The sequence below is a fragment of the Euprymna scolopes genome, chromosome 22, assembly GCF_053919585.1.
Source record: "Euprymna scolopes isolate OS-2025 chromosome 22, ASM5391958v1, whole genome shotgun sequence".
In the NCBI taxonomy this organism is placed as follows: Eukaryota; Metazoa; Mollusca; class Cephalopoda; order Sepiida; family Sepiolidae; genus Euprymna; species Euprymna scolopes.
The window spans coordinates 35,321,584-35,347,991 of NC_136503.1; the positions used below are offsets into that span (position 1 = coordinate 35,321,584).

The 26,408-nt window shown below is 31.5% G+C and overlaps 1 protein-coding gene across 1 annotated transcript in view; it reads left to right on the forward strand.

The window, feature by feature from the left end:
* Nucleotides 1-26,408, forward strand: part of LOC145243965 (kinetochore-associated protein 1-like) — a 208,545-nt gene that overhangs the window by 17,623 nt on the left and 164,514 nt on the right. Inside the window, exons 4-10 of the mRNA XM_080107095.1 lie at nucleotides 308-423; nucleotides 6,988-7,057; nucleotides 8,379-8,462; nucleotides 12,104-12,222; nucleotides 17,865-17,949; nucleotides 20,866-20,930; nucleotides 23,614-23,723. Coding sequence (XP_079963221.1) covers nucleotides 308-423; nucleotides 6,988-7,057; nucleotides 8,379-8,462; nucleotides 12,104-12,222; nucleotides 17,865-17,949; nucleotides 20,866-20,930; nucleotides 23,614-23,723 — 649 coding nt within the window. The remainder of the gene's footprint in view (nucleotides 1-307; nucleotides 424-6,987; nucleotides 7,058-8,378; nucleotides 8,463-12,103; nucleotides 12,223-17,864; nucleotides 17,950-20,865; nucleotides 20,931-23,613; nucleotides 23,724-26,408) is intronic.

Consider the following 26,408-nt stretch of genomic DNA (forward strand, 5'->3'; position numbering starts at 1 on the left):
ACGATTAGAGATACTGTGTTGCCTAAAAAGTGGATATTTTAAGCTGGTTTTAAGCTCATATTTGCTGCAGAATTTCTTTTTGCATTTTCGATTTAAAGTTAATTTTTTAAATTGATGTGAGCACTACGATACTTCAATTGGAATATGATATTTTTGTTTTGTCATGCATACAGATTTTTCTTTAGTTTTGTTTTGATAATATTGGGGGAATTCTGGAATTACCATTTCTTTTTTTTTTTTTTATCTCCGTATATGTAAGATTCTTATCTTTAAAAACAGAAAATCCTGTTTCTTTCATCTTTTTTAGAAAATCTTGTTGATGTCATGAGTCTTTGCCCTGATGGTTCTTTGCTTATTGTTGGTGATAGAAAAGGAATATTGTACATAATCGACACAGAAATAAAAGAGATTGTCTTTTCTTATGTAAGTTTAAACCACTTTTTCTTTTATTTATATATTTTTTTCTTTTTTTATGATTTATTAATTCCTCTAATTACATCTTGCTAAAAAGTAAAAACACTTGGAAAGGAAAACAAACTGTAATCTATTGCTCTACAGTTTGATATGATTGTAGAATTGCAACAAATAATATTGTAAAATAGACACTAAGCACAGTTGCATGTTTGCAATGCATGTGAATAAGAGACTAGCTGTTAGAGAGATTTAATCAAGGGAAGAGAAATCATCCAATATATAGGAAATGTCTCTGTTTTGGAATTGACCACCCAGAATTCGATTTTTCCACTTGAAAAGAAAGTAATGCTTCTACAGATCCATGCTATGGTTATGACCCATTCAGAGTCTGACAAATTTAATAGTCGTCTAGATCTGGAATAATTAGCCAAAGGCTAGTCATTATTTTCAGATGGATACTGGGTGGTCTACCAAAGACTCAAATATCTTCTATCTGTCTATTGTATAAAATGAACTGTGCATGTGAGTTCGTTTCCTATGGTCTCTGAAACAGTTGGGTCGATTTTTATGAAATTTCACAGAAATATATTTTATGTATCTGGCAATGTTCTTACATGGGTTTTGTATCAGTGTGGAATATTCGTTGACCATCATTTAATCCTGGGTAATGTTTGGTCTCCCTGATAGTCTATATATATATTTCAGTAGATGAGAAGGGGAAGAGAGTTGGTCATGATGGTTTGAGTACCTCACAGAGAGAGATAAGCCTTCAGGTTCCTAGCCAATGCATTATGTCTGGATGGATTTGTGTTTCATATTTGGTTGAGTAAGAATTTTCATTTGCAAGTCTGTTGTTTGCTAGAAGGATAGGAGTATCATTGTAATCTTCTAAAACATCAAACTATTATTTCATAGCGTGGTCGTACTTTGGTTTGGAGAGAAGATCTTTGTGTTGTAGTACTGCCTGAAACCATACAATTGATGCTATGACTGCTGTCTGAATCTAGCAATGACTACGGACCTCTGTCCCATCACTGCAATATTGTGCCTATTTTACAAATATTTTAATGAAATGTGTTCTGATGAACTCATTTAAAGTTTAAATGTAACGTTAATCAATATCTTGTAAACCTTTCCTAGGCATGGTCCGAAATAGTAGTCCCTTATGTCCAAGTGGCGATATGTCTTGTTAGGGGTGACTGTGAGTAAAAAAAAACCCCACAAAAACAACACAATCACGGCCAATTTAATGAATAAGACACAGACATCTGTTCAAACTAGCAGAAGATTATTTGCTATATCAGTATAGATCACATCCAGGTGGTAGATTGAGTCCTATACAAATATATGATTGTAGAATTGTAATAAACGTTATTGTAAAACATATGCAAGGCAGTTGCAATTTTGTGTTGGAGAGATATTTGACCAAGAGAAGAGAAATTACTCGATATGGGAAATATACCTGTTCTAGAGTTTCCATCACTAAGAATTTGATTTGTCCACTTGAAAAAAAAAATAATGCTTCTACAGATAGGAAGTTCTCTCTTGTGGTTATGACTAGCTCAGTTTTCCAAATTTAACGACCGTCCAAGTACAGAACCCCTAGACACTAGGTTTTTTATGTCTGTAGATTGACAGCAGATTACCTTTTTTGAGTAGATAACTGGGTGGTCTGCACAATGGATCAGCGATATTACTGTATTCCTGCAGGAGAGAAGGAGTCAGTTGTTTTTCTGGGCATCCTGTGGGCAGTTAAGTAGGTATCCCAAACCAAAATTTTATTTTCATTATATCTAAAAAAAAAAATTAATGTGGTCATATAGATTTTTGTAAACCATAAACAAAAGAACCAAATTTATTTTGGTAGCTCAATTAGCCATCAAGTTATGATCGTTCAAAGTTTGTCGGAAAGTTGAAAATTGCCAAATTTCATAGTATATAGCTAAAAATGTAAGCTACTAACAAGTGAAAAATCCTTATAAATGTAATGTCATCTTGTGGTAAATGAAAATTAATACTAATGAAAGCAATAATTATTAGATGAAACCAACCTAAACACTAGGCAAAATCCCACTACCAATGGAAAAAAAGTGCAAATATGACATGGAAATGCAACTTTGTTCATATCAATTTCATTTCAATAGTTAATGTATTGAATCTTCTTAGTATGATTCATAACACATTAGAGATCAAGATAATTTTTTCTTTTAATTATAAATTGATGAAACCACTCAATTGTGGACCATGTAAAAGCAGCCGAACAGACAATTTGGTAAAAAGGGCAAAAAAGAGTTTAAAAAAAAATGAGTCAAAAGTATACATTACTGAAATTGCTGTAAACATGTAACCATTGGAGGTAGAAGCTTAAAACTTTGCAACTTTAATAATTTTTGGATGAGGAATTAAAAAAAAATGTTTGCCTTGTTTCTAATAACAAAACTTTTTGCCACAGAAATATTTTTTATTTTGGGGGATTTAAACTCACCAAAAAAGGACCAACAACAAGATTTAGAAATTTGTTATACAAAAAGTCACAAGTCATTTTTTTTTTTTTTTTTTTTTTTTTTTCAAACATTGAAAAACTTTCAACTTAAAAGACAAATAAACAAGTAAGATATTTTATAGGCAGGTCTTACTACAATTCCTTTCCTTATTGATTTTCTCTCAGAGTTCTTTCATAGGCTTCTGCTATGGTAGATATATCAAGAATACTCCAAATCCTACCATCATTTGAAACTGGCATTACCTCAAAACCCCATCTGTAAACAAATGCTGACTCTACCTGTGCAATGTCATCTGACAAAGGCCATTGAAAAAAATCTTTCTACCTGGTTTGCGATAAAAATTTTATTACAGCGCTGGATGCAGATATAACCTCAATGACTTGGCCAATGTAAAAGTTAGTGTCATAGTAGACAGCAACGCATTATCCTTGATGTTCATAACTGAAGATATTCTGAGATGGTTCTTCATCATAACTGCAGGAGTTATTTGTATGTCAGCAGATTCATTAAGGGACTTTTTTTGTTGCTTTGGAGGTGGAAATGAATCAACTGGATTTCTTAAATAGTCAGAGAAAGCAGCTTCCAGTTGAACTTTATTTCCACTGGTGTTGATTTTGACACCTAACACAACCTTGAGATATCTCAGTTTATCAAAAACACCTGGTAGAACATATGGGTCTCAGGGGTACTTATACAGTTTATCGCCGAAAATGCAGATGCCATTTTTTTTTCATGCACATGTCGTTAAAATCCGAAGGAGAAATCAGTATTTTAAACTATGATCGAAGCATGAAATAAATAACAAAAAAAAATTAAACTAGATAATGATTTTTCAGTTTCATTTAAATTAATTTTTTGTTGACCCTTTAAAGTTGCTTTAATTCAAAAAAATGTTTCATTAAAATTATTTGTTCGGGGGGGGGGGGCTATTTTATAAAAATCCAATGTTGATTTCATTACAAAATTGTTTTATTAAAATTATAATTTCTTATGCAAACTTTTATACAGTAAATGTTTTGGTTTTCAAATTGCGCTCGCCCAGTTTAGACAATTATGAATATGTCATTTTCATTTTCTGTTTTTAATAATAAAAATATATATACGTTTCATGAAAAACATTCCCGTTTTCATTAATTGAATTGAAACATTTTCAATTAAATAATTACGGATATATGTTCTCTTTCACTTTCTTTATTTACTTTTTTCCATAGTTCTTTCCGGAAGTAATTAATATCTAGTTTAATTTTTTTGTTATTTATTTCTAACTTCGGTCATAGTTTAAAATACTGATTTCTCCTTTGGATTTTAACGACAGGTGCACAAAAAAAAAACTCATATATATATATATATATATATATATATATATATATATATATATATATATATGTGTATATAATTAAAAAAAAAATCTTAAACAATTGGATTAAAAATGGCTTCTTTTTACACACATTATACCAATATATTGATATTTTTTTGACCAATGTGAATAAAAATAAATTCCAAAAATAAATAAAACAAAAAAAAAGAAAATAAAAGAAATAAATATTTTTTTATTTTTACACTATCAAACCAAATTGAGTCCGAAAGGATTTTTTTCATTATGTCAAAAAAGGTGTGGGAGTGGGGGTAAAATGTTTTTGGTTATAATGTAGGGTATGACTACAGACATTTGGATGATCTTGTTTATAACTACGGTAAGACAATCAACCAATGAGAAGTGTTATGCCATATTCCGGCCCTACTTGGAACGGTAGAGATGGGTGACATAACAAGATATAAAAAAAAAGAAATTTCCCAGGTTCCTTGATAATGCATTGGTATGGGAAAGGGAATCCGTCTCGAAGACAATAAAATGATATATACTGGACAACGAAATCCCATAAGAGTAATGAGAACAAATACCGATGAGAAATTAACAAACTTTTATTTATATAAAAAAATAAATAAAATTCAATTCAATTAAAGAAAAAAATAAATATATAACTAAGTGAAATAGTCTTAGGTCATCCAAATTTTACAAAGAGAAAAATATATAACCAACACACAACAGTTCAAATTCATATAAAAAAAGTTTGTCTGCTCTGTTTAAGATGGATCATAAGTTATGTGAGAGAGAGATGAAAAGTTTTGAATGGATAACTCACGGATTTCCTTTTAAAATGTGTCCTTTCTTTTGTTTTTAGATTTCTTTCCTATGGTTTTTATATTCAAACGCCTTCCCTTGTTTACAATTGTTATGCGTGTGGTTTGCTCCAAATCCGTGTTTCCAAAACTCATATGAAATCGCTGGTCTGTCATAAGTATTGCGCCATTCTTTCAATTTTTTGTCCAGCTATATCATCGTTGGGGTTTATTCTTGTTTCGTGAGGCTTTTCACTTTGGCCGCTAGTCAAAAATGACTTTCATCATCGCCACGTTCGTCTTGCAGCTATAACTCGTTAATGTTCACCTCTGTCGTCGCCGCCACTGTCTATAGTCGGTTTCGCCACTCCCGACTTTCACTCTTCAGCGCAAAGCTCCAACTGCCTTTGACAACTTTTGTCGGGCCCCTCTCTCTCTCTCTCTCTATACAATCTCTCTCTCTCTCTCTCTCTCTATATATATATATATATATATATATATATATATATATATAAAAACCCTAGTGTTTTGATGTGATGTTTTGAATATGATAAACTAGTTATGACCAAAGTTGCATTTCATTCGGAAAAAACACTAAGAAATGGGGCCTAATTAGAGTTGGGGCCCGTTTTTTTGTTTTTTTTGGCCACCCTGTAGTAATCACAATGCTGTTATATGTAGAAATTGTGCATTCATCACCAAATGCAAGAATGCACACGAAACTGACACACCACATTATATATATATATATATATATATATATATATATGATGATGAGAATAAAGGAAATAATAATCTGACGAGATGGAGATGGAAACTCCCAGAATGGGTATATTTCTGTATCTTGAGTGATTTCTCTTTTGGTCTACTCTCTTCACAATGCGAGAAATATTTTGAAACGGTAATGACTTTTTTATTCTCAAATAGAACAAAGACCTCCTTTTCACAATTATATTTTCATATATTGTACTGGTATTTTATTTTCTTCAATTTAATCATCCTGAGGAAGTCTTGAAATAAAGATGAACATATAATTTGGCTTGTTCCTTTTTCATCTCTCCACACACACGCATGTATACTCTCGTACTCAATTTGAAAAAGAAAAACATTACCAGAAACAAACACAATTATGATTCAAGATAAATCAATTTAAGAGACGTTATAAATAATGATGCAAGTGTAAGATGACTTTTGCATCTATGTATCTTATCATAGTGTATGCAAAAAAAAAAAAAAAAAAAAATGCAATGACTGATGTTTGACATTTTCTTTACCTCATTATAAGCTTCACCTGAACAGAGCTGAAAGCACCATTATTTCCAAAATGGATGGATGGATGATATTCATGACACAGTTTTTAAAATAAAAAAAAACAAAAACTTTAAATATGTAGTTTTAGATTAAGAGCATAATAGCAATATATATATATATATATTAATATACACAGAACCTAATTTGTTTCTAGGCAACACCAGGTATGTCTACAAGTATATTTATTAGTATTGGGATGAAGAATCGGAATCGGGGACCAGAAATATCAGAACTTTTGAGGGCATCAGAACCAGAAAAATTTGTACCTATTTTCTGATGCCAAAATCGATTCTTTTAATTATCTTGTTTTATTTGATTTTGTTTAAAGCAAAATATTCCATGGCTATTGTAATGATGAAATAATAAATATTTATGGAGTAAAATTAATAGATCACCACTTCCACAAGTATATTTTTATGTTTGAGAAAATAGCTGCACATTTAACATGTTTTTATGTTAATGCAGAAAAATAGCAACTTTATGGTTAAATATTAAGAGATTAATAAAGAATCGGAATCGGAAATTTAGTACAGAATCAGTAATTGTATCGAAATCAGGGAAAAATATTGGAATCATCCCATCACTAATATTTATATACTGAAATTGAAATCTTTAGGAATCTATTTTATCTTTCCAGAATTTGTTGTCCGATACAAATAAGACAGGCGAAAATGCTTTCAGGAAAATACTCTTCATGCCTAACCAAGGTAAAGTAATTTCCAAGATTCCAATCCCTTTTTATTAAAATTTTTTTTTGATCTCTCTCTTTCCAGTCAAAAATTTAATCTATTTTTATAAAATTGTGTTGAATTTTACAAGCCTGATTTTTAAACGACAAACCAAACTTTGTTTCTGACAAACCAGTATTAATTTCTTACTACTGTACTGTTATTGTCAGTATGATAACATGCAAAATATTTTTTAAAATTCAGCACAAACCATATAATTTATGAAACACATTTTATCTAATCACCGAAAAATCAACTTGAGTAACTTCTTATTTTAATCAAAAAATGTCAAGAGTTATCTCTTAAAACTAAAATTTAATTTTTCTTTTGTATAAATTAAAAAAAAAATGGCCTCCAGGAAAACCAGGAAAAATAAAGTTATATGAATTGATTTCACTGCATTTTAGCATCAGTTATCTTTCTCTCTCTCACTATATATATATATATATATATATATATATATATATATATATATATGAAAATTTGCAGTTAAATTAAGTAAGTTAAAAATTGACGACAGATTTATTATATTACAAGGAATACAAAAAATGTTAAGTTTTTTTCCTTAATCCGTGAATTTTTAATAGATAGCTTATCTCGTCAAAGGAAATGTTTTTAGCAAAATAATATTTATAGGCAGTCATAAATTTTGCTATTTAGCACAGATTGAAAAACAAAAGCTTGAATGTAAAGTTTAATAGAAGCCAAAATTAAAAAAATGATATTCCATAGTGTAGTTAGGTTCAATGAAGAATAGTAGAGGCATAATCATAAGATCCAAGACAATGAAGATAAATATTGATACTAATATTTATATGGACTTAAATTTTACAGTGTTATACAATCTTTTATCTGAAAGTATTTTGAAATTTCAGTTAATTTGTTTATATATATTCGTTATCATTCCAAACCAGATATATTTAGTTCATACTCATAGTACTTTACTCATATTTTTATGAACTAAACCTTACACATGTTTTGTTAAATAGCAGAATCCCACCAAGCAAATTATCAGACAAGTGTATGTTCCTCAGAAAGCAGTTGGAAAGATTTTTTTTTCCTTAGGATGAAAAGGTGAAAGAAAAATATTGATGAAAAAACTATTTAAAGTTTACAGAAACATAAGAATAAAGAAATACTGATTGCAGTTTTTTTTTACATCATCCCAAGAAAAAAAAATTGAATTCAAAGCACATATGGAGATGCCATCTTATATATATATATAACAATTAGTGGTGTTTTCTTTCCTTTTTGATATACAAGAGCACTAATAAATGTTTTTCCTTTTTATCTTTTTCAGAAAATACATGGGACATATTCATTCTGACGATGACTGGAAAATTGTTTATACTATTGAACATTGGGAAAGACCTTTTGATCTCTGGTATATCATTAACTTCATACTTTTTGGCAATATTTTCAACTCCCGACTTTCCATTTAAAAACCTTATTTAAAATGGTGTATATCATAACACAAAAAACAACAACAACATTGTCAATATCTGCAACAGAGAGAATGTGCTTATGCAGACTCATTTTTCGAGTTGTGCATGTTCAGAGAGAGGAATGGGCTGGACGTAGAAGAAAAAGTGATTGGAGAGACAGGAAACAAGAAAGAAGTTTTAATAGAAATGTTAAATTTTTTTTTCTATGTGCAATGTGGGATAGTTCTGCTAATTATCAAATAATTTGCAGTTAATGTTATTGAATATCTTCTCTTAGTGTCTGGTGAAAGATTCATTCAAACTTCATATTATAATCATTACTGTGCTTATGGACATGTCTTTATTGTGTCCTCGATTTGATTTTAGTTTAAGTGTCAAAGTTAAGACAAAACCAGGAAAATTGGTATTTGAGAAAAAGAGACTGATTCTAATCTTTTTTTTCTCCCATCATACATGACCTTTAAATTTGTTTATTTTGTTTCTTTATATACAGTTTTAAGAATCTATTTCAACATGATAAATGTCTTTATTGGTTCCCTGATTTATTGGAGAGGGACCTATGTTTTCAGTGGCGTTTGTTAGTCCGGACGATTGCCACATTAGTTTTTCCTGAAATTTTGCCACAGATTGTATTTCATTAAATAGATGTGCACAGTAAAAAAAATTTTTTACAAAAATTCCTGTTGCGTCCCTAGGGGCTCAAAAGAGGTAAAAAATGGCCAAAAATGACACGTTTTGCCCCATAACTTTTGATCCATCTATTAGATTTTTCAGAAACTTGGCCAAAATGTGGAGCCTATTGTTCTTAATATAAATCCAGTATGGCAAAATTCTGATTCGCATCCCCGGGAACTTTTAGTGCTAAAAACGCCCCTTTTTGTGGCTCTATTTTCATATTTCTCAACAAAAACTTGATATGTGTGACTATATAGTGGCTTTATATGGTGGTCAACTCAAATATATATATGTTAAGGCCTGAAACTGCACCATTATTCATTTACACTGGGATTTGGCGTCTGTAGGGGCTCAAAGAGGTCAAAATGGCCCAAAATGACACTTTTTGCCCCATAGTGTTTGATCCATCCATTAGATTTTCCTGAAACTTGGCTAAAATGTGGAGACCGTTGTTCTTAATATAAATTGAGTATGGGTGACCCTGGCAAAATTCTGGTTCGCATCCCTCTGAGATTTTTAAGGTTAAAAAAACATGACTTTTTTGAGCTCTTTTTTCATATTACTCAAAACTCTATGTATGTTTATATAGTGGTTTTCCATGGTGCTGAATTCAAATATACATGTCCTAAGGCGCGAAACTGCACTATTTGTCCATTTTCACTAGGATTCAGCATTCCCAGGAGCTCAAAAGGGGTCACAAGGAAAGTTTTGCATCGCAGAATCAGGTGTTCCCAGTGTTAACAAGTCAAACAAGAGGAAGCGTGTTGCTTGGGACGATTAAATTGTGAGAAGTGTTTGGGGGACTACCCCAAAAGCACCGTAATTTCTTAGGATGCCCAGGCATCATGATTGGGCCAAAAAGAGCAAAAAAATGTGATAAGTTCAAATCAAATTACTCAATTTTTAACTATGCCGGAAGTAATATTTCATTTTAGGACTAACTCAACCTTCACACTTCTCACATTCATCATTTCTTCACTAATTTTTGTGGCGTCATCTCACATGCAGCACCAGAGGAGGATCACACCCATGTGGCTTGTTTTATATTTTTACAAATATAAATGTAAACAGGAGTGGAGATTGCTATGTTGTTAGTCTACCGGAAAATATTTTAATGGTTGTTTATTATGATTGGTAAAAGTAGAACATCAGAAGGAATGTTATCGAAGTGAAATAGATATTGTCATTCTGATAGTTGTTTTTCACTGAGAATGTTAGAACATAAACAAAAAAAATGGATAAATAAAATACATTTTTGAAAAAAACAGGTGATGTGTTTTGATGCTAGGTAGAGAGTGACATCAGAAATGGAAGTAAGTTTTAGATTACACGTAAAGAGTTAGATTGAACAGTTTTTAACAGTCGTGGGGTAGAGACAGATGAATGACATGGAAGCACTGGACCGGGAAAATGAACATAGGTAATTGGGAGAAGAAAATGGCATGCAACCTTAGAACCAACAACTCACAACCACAACAAATGTAAATATGAAACCACTTATATTAACTTTATTTATTGCGGACTATTATTCTCATCTTTATTAGTTTGTTTCACGACGTTTCGGCCAACTAATCCCCTGGCCTTCGTCAGGTGGTAACTGCGAAGGGTAGGAACTTCAAATCTCGTAACTGTATTCTCAGCAATCGCTGCCATCTGTAGTTGTTGTCTCACCATGCAATAAATAAAATTAATATAAATAATACTCCTCTCAATAATGAATTCCAATTAAAATGATATATATGAAACCACTTAGTTTGAGTTTTACATGAGAGACATGGTTACATTTCAGAAGCATGTCGGAACAGATGAAAATGGTTGTGATTCAAGTTATGTCGTTCTTTGTCCAATCTTTGTAAGAGATGTTTATCCATCCTTTTGTCTATAAACTGTTTAGTATGTCGACAGGTACATTATACACACATCCTTCTCTCTATAAACTGTTTATAAACTATCCTCCTGTCTAAACTGTTTAGTATGTCGACAAGTACAGGTACCCATTATGCACACGTCAACAAGGGAAACATTTATACATCAGATGATAACATCTGAAAGACATCACCCATATTAAATAGATGACATGTTAACAAGATAAAAAGACTCGTTATAGACAACACACACAGAGACACACACACACGCACATATATATATATATATATATATATATATATATACACACGCTTGTTATACACCCAGTATACAACACACTTACCTATAAGGTACTCTTCATTCCAACTCTTTGATTTATTTATTCTTCATAATAAACTAGTAATTGTGACATGACTATAACATGCAAAAATTGTGCACTTCTCACTAAAAAAAAAAATACATTTGCATATATACATGGACAGATATGGCATGAAAAGAAACTTGAATCTTAAAAAGATCTCCACCATTCCAGTAATTATAGGAGAAACTGAACCCATGAAAAGAAATTTAAAAACTACTTGACAAATATACCCGGTGAATCAAGTGCAAGATAGATACAAACAATTGCACTTATTAAAGGGGCAGTTAGAATTTACAAAGATCTCTCAGTTGGAATGTATGAGATAGTGTCAATGTCTAGCACCCAGCAGGATGCTACATGCCCAACTTGAACACACATATCTACTTGTATCCATTTTAAAATATTTATTGTTCATTTGGCACCTACATTACTCTGTATAAACTTCTCTCTTTTGTGTATATTTTTCGTAATATACTGTAAAATTTAGAAACTAAACTATAAGGTTAAAAAAGTATTCATATTTAATTATCAAATAGAATATTTTCCAAAATGATTCTTATGAAGACGTTTGGTAAAAGTAATATCTAAGATAATTTAAGCATTTCTGTTTTTTGATTGATTATTATATACTGATGTTTTTATGCAATTTAAAAAAAAAAATTTTTTTTACTTTTTTAGGCTGTGATCAGACAAATAAAATTGAAGACAAATTCAGTTTTCAGTTAGTTAATACTTATGAGGTTCATGACAATGGAGCAGTTGATCTTCTTATGTCCGGGAAGAATATCATTACAATGGTAAGATGACAAAACGTTTTCATAATTATCGGCTTTGTATTTGCGTATACAAACTGGATACGGAGGGTATTTGTATGTAAGATTAGGCATTATCTACTCCTGTGTTGAAATAGCACCCAGGAGTTATCTACCCTTGATACAGGAAGTAACTATGAGTGCCTATTTACAATGCTCCCCCCCCCCTCTCCATGGCAGAGTTACACACCAGGGTCATTTCTAATGTAGAGAGAAGGAACAAAAATAAAAATTGTCTCAGTCGTGAAGGATTTCTTCTCCACTGACTACTGGGAGGACATTAATTAAATAGACTTTTACTGTAACAGTTATCGGCACAGTTATTGATTTTAGAATGGTGCTGCATCCTGTATAACTATTTATATTTATGAAGTTGTGGATCTTTCAAAGTCAAATCCGAACAGCTATCTTGCATGTCAATATTTGATTCAAACTATACTATTGTTTTTTTTTTTTTTTTTTGTTTTGTTTTTTCTCTCATTCACTATATTATTAGCAGGAATATATTTTCTTTCTGAAAATACTTTTTCCAGGTAAGAAAACATTTTCAGTGAATGTTTATTTTTCTTTGTTAAAAGAAGTAACAAAAATATTTTTGGTTTTTGTCTAGAATTCAACCTAATTTTAAAAAAACAAAAATATAGAAAAATCTTTATGATGCATGTACCTGTGACAGACCGAAAATGTCATATTCCAAAAATCATCTAAACTGATCAAGTAGTTATTTTTTCAACTAAAATCAAATTTTATGAGGAAGCGAGACATTCATGTGCCATGTCTAATAAAGGATGACAAATCAATTCAAACTATGGAGATTTTAAAATCATCCCTCTAATGTCTACAATTAGTAATACACACGGACGAAAAAACGCTTTGGATAATCACAGATTTCAAGGTAGTTCTACTAAAATAGCCATATTTTTTAAACCAAAGCACTTCAAGTCTTCAAATTACTACTGTTTTGTTCGGAAATGAATATACTTTCAAATGAATTAATAAATATGAATGTACATTATATATTTTAAGAGTTTTGAGCAAATAAAGTGATAAAAATGTGAACGTCATAAAATGGCGTTTTCGGTAAGGTTTTGTAATGACCCCCCCTGTTTTCTAAAGGTCCGTACCGTGATTGTATGAAGAATTTCGTCATGAAATTTGGGAATCAATAAGAAGAGGTGTTAATCTTAATACTGTCAAGTGTCCGAAATATTTTTGACCATTTCTTTTTTTGTCGTGTTAAAAATAAGACTTTAATATGCCGAGTATCGAACATTTTGAAAAAAAAAATTCTTCGGACACCCAGTAGTAAGTAAATCAATCTTTTTACTATCTTTATCAATTAAAAGTATTATTTTATGTTGAGTAGGACCGCGGTAATTGATAATTTAAAAGGACCTACCCGAAAAAAAAAATTGTTTCTATTTATCGAATTTGGTCAAATGAAGTTAATATTACTAGAAGCAGCAGCAGCTACAGCCTGTAGAATCAGCCATAGCACAGTGTATAAACAAACACGCGTTCTTTAATTTTTATTCAAGAACGAATTAAGAAAAACAAAATGAAACATAATGAAAATAATTAAGAAAAACAAAATGAAAACATAATGAAATATGAATATAAATGTTCTTATGTTTAATTAGAGCTATTTTGTTATCAGAATAACATTAGTTTAGAACTATTCGGTTTTCAGAATGTATAATAACAACAACAATCCCAACCAATTCGGCATTATGAATCTGTTGCAATTTCTCACATTTTTTCGTCAAATTTAAAAACATGGTTAAAAAAAACAAAATAAACTTTTGTAGATATATAGCTTGCATGCACTTTTATTCTTTAAATTAGTTTTGAACAGCGAATTAAAACAAATGTTTTACTGCAAACAGCCACAAATGTTTTTTTTCAAAATCAAAATAAGTATCAAAATCTCGTTTATACATAGATTCGAAAAAGTTGTCAAAAAACATATATATAACAAATAAATGTTATCAAAGGCAAGATAAGTTACTTTTCTACCTAACTGGATAATTTTCTAGTGTTTTTATTTAATGTAACATGTTTATTCAGCTCGAAAAGCGTACAGTTTTTACCGATGTAATGTATTGGAAAATTAAAAATGGCGCCCGGCCCGACTCTCTTTGACACGGTAAGTTTGAGAAAAGGAGTTAAAAATTAAAAAAAAAAAACTATACAAAATACTGTTAAAAACTCACCGAATGTCAGCCTATGTCACGGTAACATATATTGAGCGAGTTTCTAGCAGTATTTTGTTTACTTTTTTATTTTTAACTCTTTTCCCAAAACTTACCGTTTCAAGAGAGTCGGGCGGCGGGCGCCATTTAAAATTTTCCAAAACATCGGTAAACACTGTTTTCAAGCTGAATAAACATGTTACATTAAATAAAAACACTAAAAAATTATCCAGTTAGGTAGAAAAGTAACTTGCTTTTGATAACATTTATTTGTTATATATTTGTTTTTTTGACAACTTTTTCGAATCTATGTGTATAGTAATACAAACCCTCAAAATCTATATCAATATTCTTGAAATTTTAAAAGCAGTTAGAAAACACATCAAACTACAATTAGGAAGCTTTTTATTTCGTTATTTTTTTTTTCTACTTATTAAGCGAAAGATATTTTTACAACCTGCTCCAGCGTAGTATAAACGGCGTATGGAATTAACACCTTCAACCTCGAAAATAGAAATCAACAAATTTGTGGAATTTTCTTTGAAATTTCGCAACGCAGTTTCTTATTAAATTAAAACTAAATATATAATATAAAGCCAATAATTATGAACCGCTAACAGTAAATATGAGTGATGAACGCTCTCTTTGAAAAAAAGCTCTCTTAACTTCACCTCTAATCTAAATTATGTGTGGCAAGTCTCCTCCTAAAACACTCTTTAACCCTAACAATAACACTAAGTTCGAGTGGCAAGCCCCCCTCCCCCTCCAACAAAATACCTCTGTAAGCCACATACAAGCATCTAAAACAAACAAACAAAAAATAGATCCTTCCTTAAAGAAAATACACATAAAAATAAATTGGTTAACTGTCCTAAAATGCTAGAATGGCCAGGAAATGGTGAATTATTTTACATTAAATTTTTGTGGAACTAACCGCTCCCCCCTCTAATATTGTTTTTGTTAGCTTTGTCTCTGTCAAGTTTTCAGTATGTTCACACATAATTTTCCTTAGCCCTACAATTAATTCAAAGTCCGAATGGCAACCCTCCACATATTCTCATTGCATAGAAAACCCTCTTAAAACTACACATAATCATCTTAAAAAAAAAAAAAGCATGCATATTTTCCCATAGAAAAAAAAACAGTTAACTGCCCTAAAATGCTAGAATGATCTGTAATAGGAAATTATTTTACATTCAATTCTAAAATAATTTGTTTATCTTTCATTAAAGTTTTTCATGGCATTTTATACATAATTTCCTAAAAAGTTAGAATCACATTTTGGAGGGGTGGTCAGAAGGAGTTGAGTGGGGTTAAACAAAAGGTGTTAATCTACAATAATACCAAAGAAATATTGCAATATATTCATTTTTAAATGGTCCTATGTTTAGATTTAAGTTTTTTGTACATAAAGCACATTACAATTCAACTTTGAGTTCTCCAACTTCTTTTCTGTTTATGGATACATGGCATTTTTAAGGAATTGCTGCATATTTATGCACATTTACTGCAGATTATTTGGAAACCATAAACTTTGGGAGATTTTCAGTTGCATATTCTGATTCCTTGTACAAAAATACACTTATACAGTAAATTTCATTTTTTAGTCTTGTGTTTTAACAAAGATATGACATTTTTACTGAAAAAGTAGTGTAAAAAATGTGACGAAACGCATATGATCTTAAAGAGGGGAAAATATCCAAACGTGTGAGGCACAAAAATAGCCATAACTTCCTTAATTTTAATCAGATTTTAAAAATTTAAAAAGATTCTTTCTTAGCTCATCAAGCTCTTTCTATGCATACCAATATTGAAATATTTCAAGCTATTTCAATTTTTTCATGTGTATTGCTACTACAATATACTATAAATCCCTAAAACTTATAAAAATATCATTTTCTATATATAAAAAAATTGCTCTATCAAGTTACATGATTTTTGGAATATGACATTTTGGTCTCCCGATTTATCGGAGAGGGACCTATGTTTTCAGTGGTGTCTGTCCATCCCTGCGTCCATTAGTCCGGACAATTGCCAAATAACTGTCCATTAGTTTTTACTGAAATTTTGCCACAAATTGTATTTCATTAAATAGATGTGCACAGTAAAAAATTTTTTTTTTTTTTTTTTTGCGAAAATTCTCATTACGTCCCCCAGGGGCAGAAAAGAAGTAAAAAATGTCCCAAAATAGCCAAAAATGACATATTTTACCCCATAACTTTGATCCATCCATTAGATTTTTCTGAAACTTGGCCAAAATGTGGAGCCTATTGTTCTTAATATAAATCCAGTATGGGTGACCCTGGCAAAATTCTGGTTTACATCCCCAGAGACTTTGTGCTAAAAACGCGCCTTTTTGTGGCTCTTTTTTCATATTTCTCAACAAAAACTTGATATGTCTGACTATATAGTTTTTATTTGTGGTGATCAACCCAAATATACATGTGTTAAGGCCTGGAACTGCGCTGATATTCATTTACACTGGGATTTGGTGTCTCCAGGGGCTCAAAAAGGTAAAAAAAAAAATGCCCCCAAAAATTACACTTTTTGGCCCATAGCGTTTTATCCATCAATTAAATTTTCCTGAAACTTGACCAAAATGTGGAGGCCATTGTTCTTAATATAAATTGAGTATAGGTGACCCTGGCAAAATTCTGGTTCGTGTCCCTCTCGGACTTTTAGGACTAAAAAAATGACTTTTTTTAGCTCTTTTTTCATATTACTCAAAAACTTGATATGTGTGTCTATATAGTGGTTTTCCATGGTGCTGAATTCAAATATACATATCTTAAGGTGTGAAACTGTACCGTTTGTCCATTTTCACTGGGATTCGGCATTCCCAGGAGCTCAAAAGAGGTCACAAATGCCGCAAAATTGCAAAAAAATTACACTTTTTAACCCATAACTTTTGCTCCATTCATTAGATTTTTCTGAAACTTGGGGAAAATGTGAAGGCAACATTTGCCCTTCACAGTTCTCACATTCATCATTTCTTCACTATTTTTTGTGGTGTCATCTCAAATGCAGCACCAGAGGGGAATCGCGCACGTGCGACTTGTTTGTTCTGTGACGGATAGGTACAACATAAAAGAATGTATAAAAATACAAATGTAAATTATGTTTGAATTTGTCTGGTAGTAACATACAGAAAGTTTGTATTAGTTTTTTTTTTTTAATTACCCTTTGAAAATTTTTTATGGAAAAGATTAAAATTCTTTTCTATAAATTATTTCAAGCCACCCTATTGCTGAAATATTTAAATTTTTAAAAAGCTTTTTTACTATAAACATTGAGAATATTTTTAGTTAATCAAATGAAAATAACCCTTTTTATTTTTATTTTTATTTTTTGGCAGTTAAATCTTTTTTCCAGTTTTTTTTTCCATTTTAACTTTGCTGAAATTTTATTCTAATTTTTTTTTTTATCCCCATCAAGGGAAGTGGCATTATTCTGGCTCTTTGGAGTTGGGTTGATGGAGAATTAAAAGTGATTGAGGCATTTCAAAGTTTCTTGAACAATAGTAAGTATTTCCACCTTTTTAAAAAAAAAAAAATAAAAATAATTAAAGAAATTGTACAAAATATTTATCAGATTTTTTTTGTTTCTATTTAATTTTATAATATTTTCTTTAAAGAAATTGTACAAAATATTTATTTATCAATATTGAGCAATATTTTTTTTTGAGGGGGGGGGGTTGAGATTTACATATCAATAAAAATGAATCATTATTTCATTGTTGAACCGTGATACTTGTGGGTTTTTAATGTATTGAGTCCATGAAACCCACAGATTGTGATTCTAGTAGGTTTCTATCAAATATAGTGGATCCTAACTGAAGTACTAAGATTTTTGTTTTAATATGCTTGATTCTAATTTCAGTATGTTAGACCAGTCCGATCACAATGTATAACTTTCTCACCGTTTACTTTTTATTTGCATTTAATTTGAGGGACATGTTTAGAAATGGATTTATAAGTCTGTCACTTCCAAAGCCAACACAAAGAGTTTTTTTTGCTGACCTCGACAATGTTGATTGTATCAGTAGTGGAACTCTGTTATTTATTTATTTTCTTCCCTGCTGAGAAAATTAGGCACAAGGCCGTTTTTTAATGTGGGGAGGAAAAACCAGCTCCCCCAAGGGGGCACTCTGGCAGGGTCCAAAATTAGCAATTGTCTGATATGAAGGGTTGCCCCCACATTGACCAGAACTGATTACTTCCTTTTCCGCTCCTGGCCCGAAGGCCAAGAACAGCCTCTGCGCCTAACTCTGTTAAATGATTTGAAAATTCATACAAATTGAAAACAAAGTCACAAATAGGAAACTGTAAGCTTAATTCAAGTGATTTTGGCTAGAACAGGGCAGAGTATACTGCTTGCATTTCTCGTTATGTCTAGTTACTGTCAACCCCCCCCCCCCCACCCACACACACACACACACTTGCATCATTTTATGCATCTTATCAAAGTGTATCTGGAAAGCAAATTTCAATCTTGTAAGTGCTCATATGAAAAAGTCGTGTGGACATGCAAATATACAGAACTATCTTCTATATAGAGTTAGATTTCCCCCTGTCTCACTGACCGGAAAATAGCAAAATAAAAAAAATGTTTTTAGTAAGATTGGACGAATATTTCTCTTATTTAAATGTGGCGTTGCCTTCTTCCATATCTTCATTTGCATTAGTGTTATTCTTTCCATTGCTTCTCCCTGCAGGACAATCCTACTTTTATATATTTATCCGTGCTATAGGAATGGAATTGAATCTGTCAGTTTCATCTTGGTTAACAAAGCCATTGCTAGAAATAAGGAGAGAGATGTAACATTTTGTTGCATTTATCTCGCCTAGCACTTAAGTTATGGTGAAAGGCGAGCAAGGAGATATAATATCTTATCAGAACGCTTTTGTGCGATATAGCACTTCTTTCTTCCGGACTTGAGTCCCCCATTTATGTATCTGTCGTTAGCAGGAGGAAAGGAGAAAAAGGGAAAAAACAGATCAAACGAACAGAGGTGTTACCACGTGTGTGTCGGGCAAGGTTGGGCGAAAGAGAGAGAGAGAAATCAAGATGGCGCCAATAGTTTTAAAAGGTGTGCTCTGGTGGAAGTCACGCAAAATCACGTGGGAGACATGTATAAAAGGAGTTGACAGGTTAGATCGGACAGAGGCAGACAGACGAAGGTTGGTGTCAGCGGTGATCTCAAACCCGGTGGTTGTTCGCTTGCAAAGACAAATTTTTTAATATTTTTTTTTATTTCTTTATTTAATTTTGCTGTCATAAACTAGGAACACTTCAGTATCTGTGGCAAAAGCAATGCAAAACGTGACTTACATTATTGACGGCACCTCTGTCTATCCTGGTGGGTGACGATCAAAAAAGGAAAACAAAAAGAAAAACTTTCATCTCTAGACGGCTTGCATATGAGGACAGTCACGGCTGTGAAAAGCATGGATGCAGGGCTTTACATTACGAGTGAAACAGTCGCATTTGCAAGTGATTTTTCAAAGTGGCGATTAGAAATAATGAAATGCTTATCTTTTGGTGATTGTATTTCTTTCACTGACAATCTTCCAAAGTTCACTACTGAGTGAAAAATATCTTCAACTTTTTTTTTTTTTATAATACGAACAAAGTTAAATAATAAAATTTTAATAGAACAATGTACTCTCTTTTTTTTTTCTTTTATAGTGAAGATTGTTTAAAAAAAATATCTGAAGAAATTAGAATGTTTATACCTTCCAAGTATCAACATAAAATTTGTTATATATTTAGAATTACGCTTATTAAAAAAAAACAAATCTTTATGATGTACATACTCCTCACAGAACGAAGATATCATATTCTAAAAATCATGTGTGTTTGGCTAATAACTTTTCTATTTGGCTAATAAACGAAAATATTTAGTTGTCAAAGATCAACTAAAGATAAATTTGTCCATAAAACCCTGGAATGGAAAGACATATCAGTCTTTTGTTTTTGGACAGCTGAGAGAGATAGAAAAAAAAAACGCATGGTGACGATTATTGGAAGTCAAGAGTCGGCAAGAAGTTCGGACAAATTTTTTTTCTTTTAAAATCTTATTTTCATTCATTATCATTGTTAAAAATATTTATACGGACATTACAAGGTTTATGTTTAAAATATCTATAAATTCTAAACAAAAATGGGTTTTAAACTTAATTGTAGTTCAATTTTGAAACAACATTTAAAACAAAACATTTTCTAAATATTCAAACACAATTTGAACATCTCTAAAATTGCAGACGTCATTCAAAGAAATTTTGTCAGAATAAAATTCCTTATGTATCAAAGATGTTTAATTCGTAGGTGAGATCCTCACCCTCCAACATTATTAAAAGAAAAAAATTTAAGAGAAGCATCTAATAAATGCATGAAAAAAGTCATTAAAATACATTTACACTTATTAATTTTTCAGCGGGCAACATCAAAAATGGACAAGTTACTTCCAATGGGAAATATTTATTCCTTCTTGATGATAATGTAAGTTTCTTTCCAATTTATGTCTTTTCACTTAGCACATTCTGCTTCTTTGCTTTCTTATGTTTGTTAACCATTAGCTTTCTCTACTTGTTTTGACTTTTGTTTTCTTAATGTTTAATGTTTTAACTTATGATTTACATATCAAATTAATCTCATCTTCATCGTTATTACTGTGATTTTTCTTTTTTTTTCAAAAGTTCTGTTCCTATAGTCCCTTGGTCTCTTATATTAAATGTGTGAGTGGATTGTTATTTCTTTCTTAAGAATGTAAATTGCAGTTCATCATCGTATATTAAATAACAGTTGGCATTTTTTTCCTGACAATTCTGTTCCCATTTACTTGCTTCCCTAGGAGGGCAAAGTTAGATACAAGGTCAGTTTTTAATGTGGAGAAAATCCAGCTCCCCAACAAAGAGTAAGTACTCTTTGGATCAAGAATTGATATTGCCTTTCTCTTTCAAGAGTTTCTCTTTCACTTACTGAGGACAGAATAAAAACTCATCAGAACAGATACTATACTTTACTCCTAGCCAAAAGACAAAGGAATCGTGACAATTCTGTTCATTTTGATTCATAAATTGGTCTCATTAGAAGATAAAACATTTTTAAAAATCTAACGTATGACCTCTTACCTCACTCTACTTCAACCTAATGAATTGTTTTAGTTTTAAGTGTCAAATTATTTGGAAAATAATGATCAATTTCACCATACCAGTTTGCTTTGAATAACCGAATACTGTTGAAATACTGACATCAAACACCTTATATATTGTTCATATGTATTAACATGAGTTTTATTCAAAAATTGTTTTCAAATGTTTGTCTAAAGCGTGGCGGTTCTCTACCTTCATCTTCAGATCTCTTTTTTTTTTTTTTTTTTTTTTTTTTTTTTTTTACAAGGTGGTCACCCCTTATCAAGGCCCTGAAGCCACTCGGGGATAAGGGTTATTGCGTGTACAGTACGTTAGTGTTGAGATTTGATAAAGTGTCTTACTTAAGGGGGCGGTTCATCAGGAATTTGTTTATGCTGGACTTAAAGACATCCAGGTTGTAGTCAGGTGGGAAACAGACAGACGGAATAGAGTTCCACAGGCGTGCACTTCTAAGTAAGAAGCTTTGTTCATGGAATCTACGTTTTGGTTTTGGCACAGATAAAGAGTGGGGAAAATTTTTGACTGTGGTTTAACGATTACAAGATTTTTGAAACCACTTTCGTACTATCCAATCATTTTTTGAATCATTCTATTCTCTGATGATTTTCTAGGAAAGCATTATGATAGTTTGAACACTTGCAAGAAAAATATATGTATCTGTTTCATCTTTGTTATTAGGAGCTTATTATGCTTCAAAAATGTATTGTGAAAGAAAGTATTATAAATTATTACTAAATAGAGGTAAGAAAGAGTGAACTCTCACTTCTATTTCTGGAGTGACATCAGTGAAGATTTCAGGATTAAACAAATCTGAGAGGGAAAATATATCTAAATATCAAGATCTTGAAACTGGAATCTTAAGATCTTCATCATTCAAGTAATTATCAGAGCAACCAAACTCATGAAAAAGAATTTCAAAAACTAACTGATGAATATACCTGGTAAACTAAGTGCAAGGGACATACAAACAATTGCACTTAAAAGGGATGGTTAGAATCTAAAAGAGATATCTTGATTGGAATGTATGAGATAGCAGGTGGCATCCAGTAGAATGAAGAACAAAATAAGAAAATTAAAAAATCATAAAGAGTGATATTATAAGTAATTATATATTGGGCGTATAAGCACAAAATTGAGATAATCATTAAAGACTATACATCAATTATTCATAAACTAGCAAGACCGATGGAAATTTCATGAAATGGGAAATCTATTTAATCAACAAAAATGTTTCGATAAATCTGATATTTTTCTGTATAGTGCAAATAATTATTTTTTTGGAAAAATAACATGGAGCAAATATGAGCTCATTAACATTTCTATGGAGATAATGTCCATTGTATTTTAAATATAGAACTGACCCAAAATAAGATAATTTGATAAGTACTAATAAATACTCAGAAACTGACTCCTATTTGTGTCCAGATTGGCCTTTTTATAGCCAAATTTTGTGAATTTGACTTTTTTTTTCTTTTTTTTTTTTTTTTTAAGCTGTTTGGCCTTCAAAAATTGTTTTTTTTTTTTTTAGTGTAATGTACAGACTAACTAAGGAAGGAACAAGCAGAGTATTATAATTATTATAGTAGATTTTAAATTTTGAATAAAAACCCTTCACAAAAAGCAACTGAAATAAACTTGTTAAAAAATTTTTTTAAAAAGTCTTATGGTATTTTGCAAATAACCTAGTGCATACATAAGAAAATAAAAGTAAATGAATGTCCAGTTGGATTATAAATTCTGAAGTTTTTAAAGTTTCAGATCAAAAGAACTAAAAATTAATATTTGGCCAGTCTATTCGACCCCCCCCCCAAAAAAAAAAAAAATTTTCAACTAAAAATTGTACTGGCATTCTGACTAGATTCTAAAATGTGGCCAAAATGATATGAGTTTAAAAGTACTCTGATTTTTATCTGATAAAATGCATATTTAAAAAAAATTGTACCATTTTCTTTATTTCTAATGATGTAATTCCTGCTTGTATATGTTTTTTATTTTTTATTTCTATTTTTTTTTTTCACATCCTTTTTCAGGAAAAACTCAGTGTTTGGAATTTGGAGGCATTCTGCCTCCTCCGTACTTTCACTGATATAAAAGTTAAAGAATTCAAAATTTTTGACACTGGAGATTTGTCTTCTGCCAAGTAAGTTTCAATTTTATCCTCTTGCGGTTTTTATAAAATTTATAATTTTTTTTTATAAAGGTTGCTTTTCAAAACTTGCTTTAGTGTGAGACTAGAAAATACCACTGCATTATATAAACATTAATATTTGTGACAAATGAAATATAGCAAAAAAAAAAAAAAAATATATAAAAAATTACCATCCATAGTAGTGTTTCCTTCGGGATATAATGATGTCTCAAGGAACCCCAACGTAAGAAAATATTTAATTTAATATTTGTATTTAAGAATTCAGGTGATAAGTCATCTCCCTCTCAGTACAGACCAATAAGTCTCCTGTGTGTTATGAGTAAGTTGGTGGAATCCATATTAAATAGAGAAATAGTCAACCACCTCAGCAGGAATAACCTTCTTAGTGATACACAATATGGTTTCCGCTCTGCAAGATCTACCGCAGATGTGCTGACGGTTATATCCCACAGGATTAGTGAATCTCTTGACAAAGGCTTCCTTTCTAGGGCAATTGCTCTTGACATATCAAAGGCCTTCGACAAGGTATGGCATAAGGGTCTACTTCACAAGATTTCCAGCTACGGTATAACTGGAAATGTTTTCTCAATCATTAAATCATTTCTCTCCGATAGGCTCATAAGAGTAGTGGTCGATGGACAAAAATCAGAGACCTGCAGTATTAATGCTGGAGTCCCTCAGGGGTCCATCCTGGGCCCAACTCTCTTCCTGATCTACATCAATGATCTTCCTAAACACATACTTAAATCATTCGTTGACATCTATGCTGATGACACAACCATCTACGGCAACATATCAAAGGCTGTAAATGACAAAGCTCTCTCTGATTCTCTCTCCTCTGATCTCAAGCGCGTGGTTCAGTGGGGGAAGACGTGGCTGGTTACCTTTAATGCATCTAAAACCAAACTCCTATCTTTACATCATCAATGCTCTGATCCCCATCTGGCATCAATTGAAATGTATGGCTCTCGTCTAGGAGAAGCCCCATATTTTGACAAGCTTCTGGGTTTGTCCTTTACTCCTGATCTTAAATGGAACATGTACATTAAGTCTGTTGCCAAGGTCACTGGAAAGATGGTGGGATCCTTCTACCGCTCCAGAAGATATCTCACTACTGATGCAATTCTCTATCTATATAAAAGCCAAGTACGTCCAAGGATGGAATACTGCTGCCATATCTGGGCAGGAGCTGCTGAAAACAGCCTATCCTGCCTTGACAGAGTACAAAATAGACTTCGTGGCTTAGTGGGGGATGCCTTTTTCTCTTCCCTGCAACCTCTCTCCCACAGAAGAGACATTGCGAGCCTATCCTTGTTTTATCGTTATTTCCATGGCAGGTGCTCGTCTGAACTCCAATATCTGGTCCCCCTCGCCAATCCTTCACGAAAAACACCCGTCTAGCTGAATCCACTGTGAAAAATTTCCCCCACTCTTTAAATCAAAACGTAGATTCCATGAACAAAGCTTCTTTCTTAGAACTGCACGCCTGTGGAACTCTGTTCCGTCTGCCTGCTTCCCACCTGACTACAACTTGGATGTCTTCAAGTCCAACGTTAACAAATTCCTAATGAACCGCCCTCTTAAGTAAACACTTCATTAAATCTCCACACTAACGTACTGTACTTGCAATAACCCTTATCCCTGAGTGGCTTCCGGGCCTTGATAAGTGGTGACCACCGTGTAAAAAAAAAAAAAAAAAAAAAAAAAAAAAAATTTTTTACTATCTTATTTATTTCTCTTTCATAATGCAAGCAATATTTTTCTTTTTATAACCGATTTAAGAGATTAGCAGGCTGCTGAAAACTGTATACTCTTTAAGTAAGTTACTTGGTTTCACATGAATTGCTAACATAGTTTTGTCTACTGACCACTACATTGATGTTTAAATTTACCAAATGTATACTTTAAATATATTCTGTCTGGTTATTATATTGTTTTAAAAATGATGTGATTGTTTGAAAATATTGTTATAATACACCAAAAATTTCCAAAAATATTTCTGTACATGTATAAGAAAATTAGGTTTGGTGTAAAGGGGTGCATTTCCACATATGTGTAAAGACATAATAATCTCAGTCTATTTATCAGTATCTCTTGAAGGAACCTTTGGCAAGCTCTTAAGGAACCTTAGGGTTCCATGAAACCCTGATCTATACATTCATGGACCAAATTTAATATAACCTTGTTTATCTATATACCTATAAAGCTGAGCCTACTTTTCTACTTAAAAATTATTAAAACAAACTTAATATACTCAATCATGGATATATGAGCGATTATATGAAGGTTAACTAATTTACATGTTCCTTGAAAAAACGAGTGTTAATTAATTGCTCATTCATTTAATAGATGATGTCTAATAGATAATTTCACAATTATGCTGAATTCTATTTCTGTATAGTTTCTGCATTCTGCATAATTGTGTAGAATTTAAGATGAAAAAGCTCTAGCACACAAACATTTTTTCTATCTATCTCTATATAGATATAAAGTGATCTTGTTGGTATGTGTGAAAAGTCTCTACCAAACTCCTCTCTGAATATTTGGTCTAAAGATTTGAAATTTGATATATAGAGTATTTGAGCCTGTAGCACACTTGATTTGGATTTTAGATGGCAACTTCGGTCAAAACTGGAAAAAAAAAACAGTTGACCTTGGCAGGAGTAGTTGAACAAA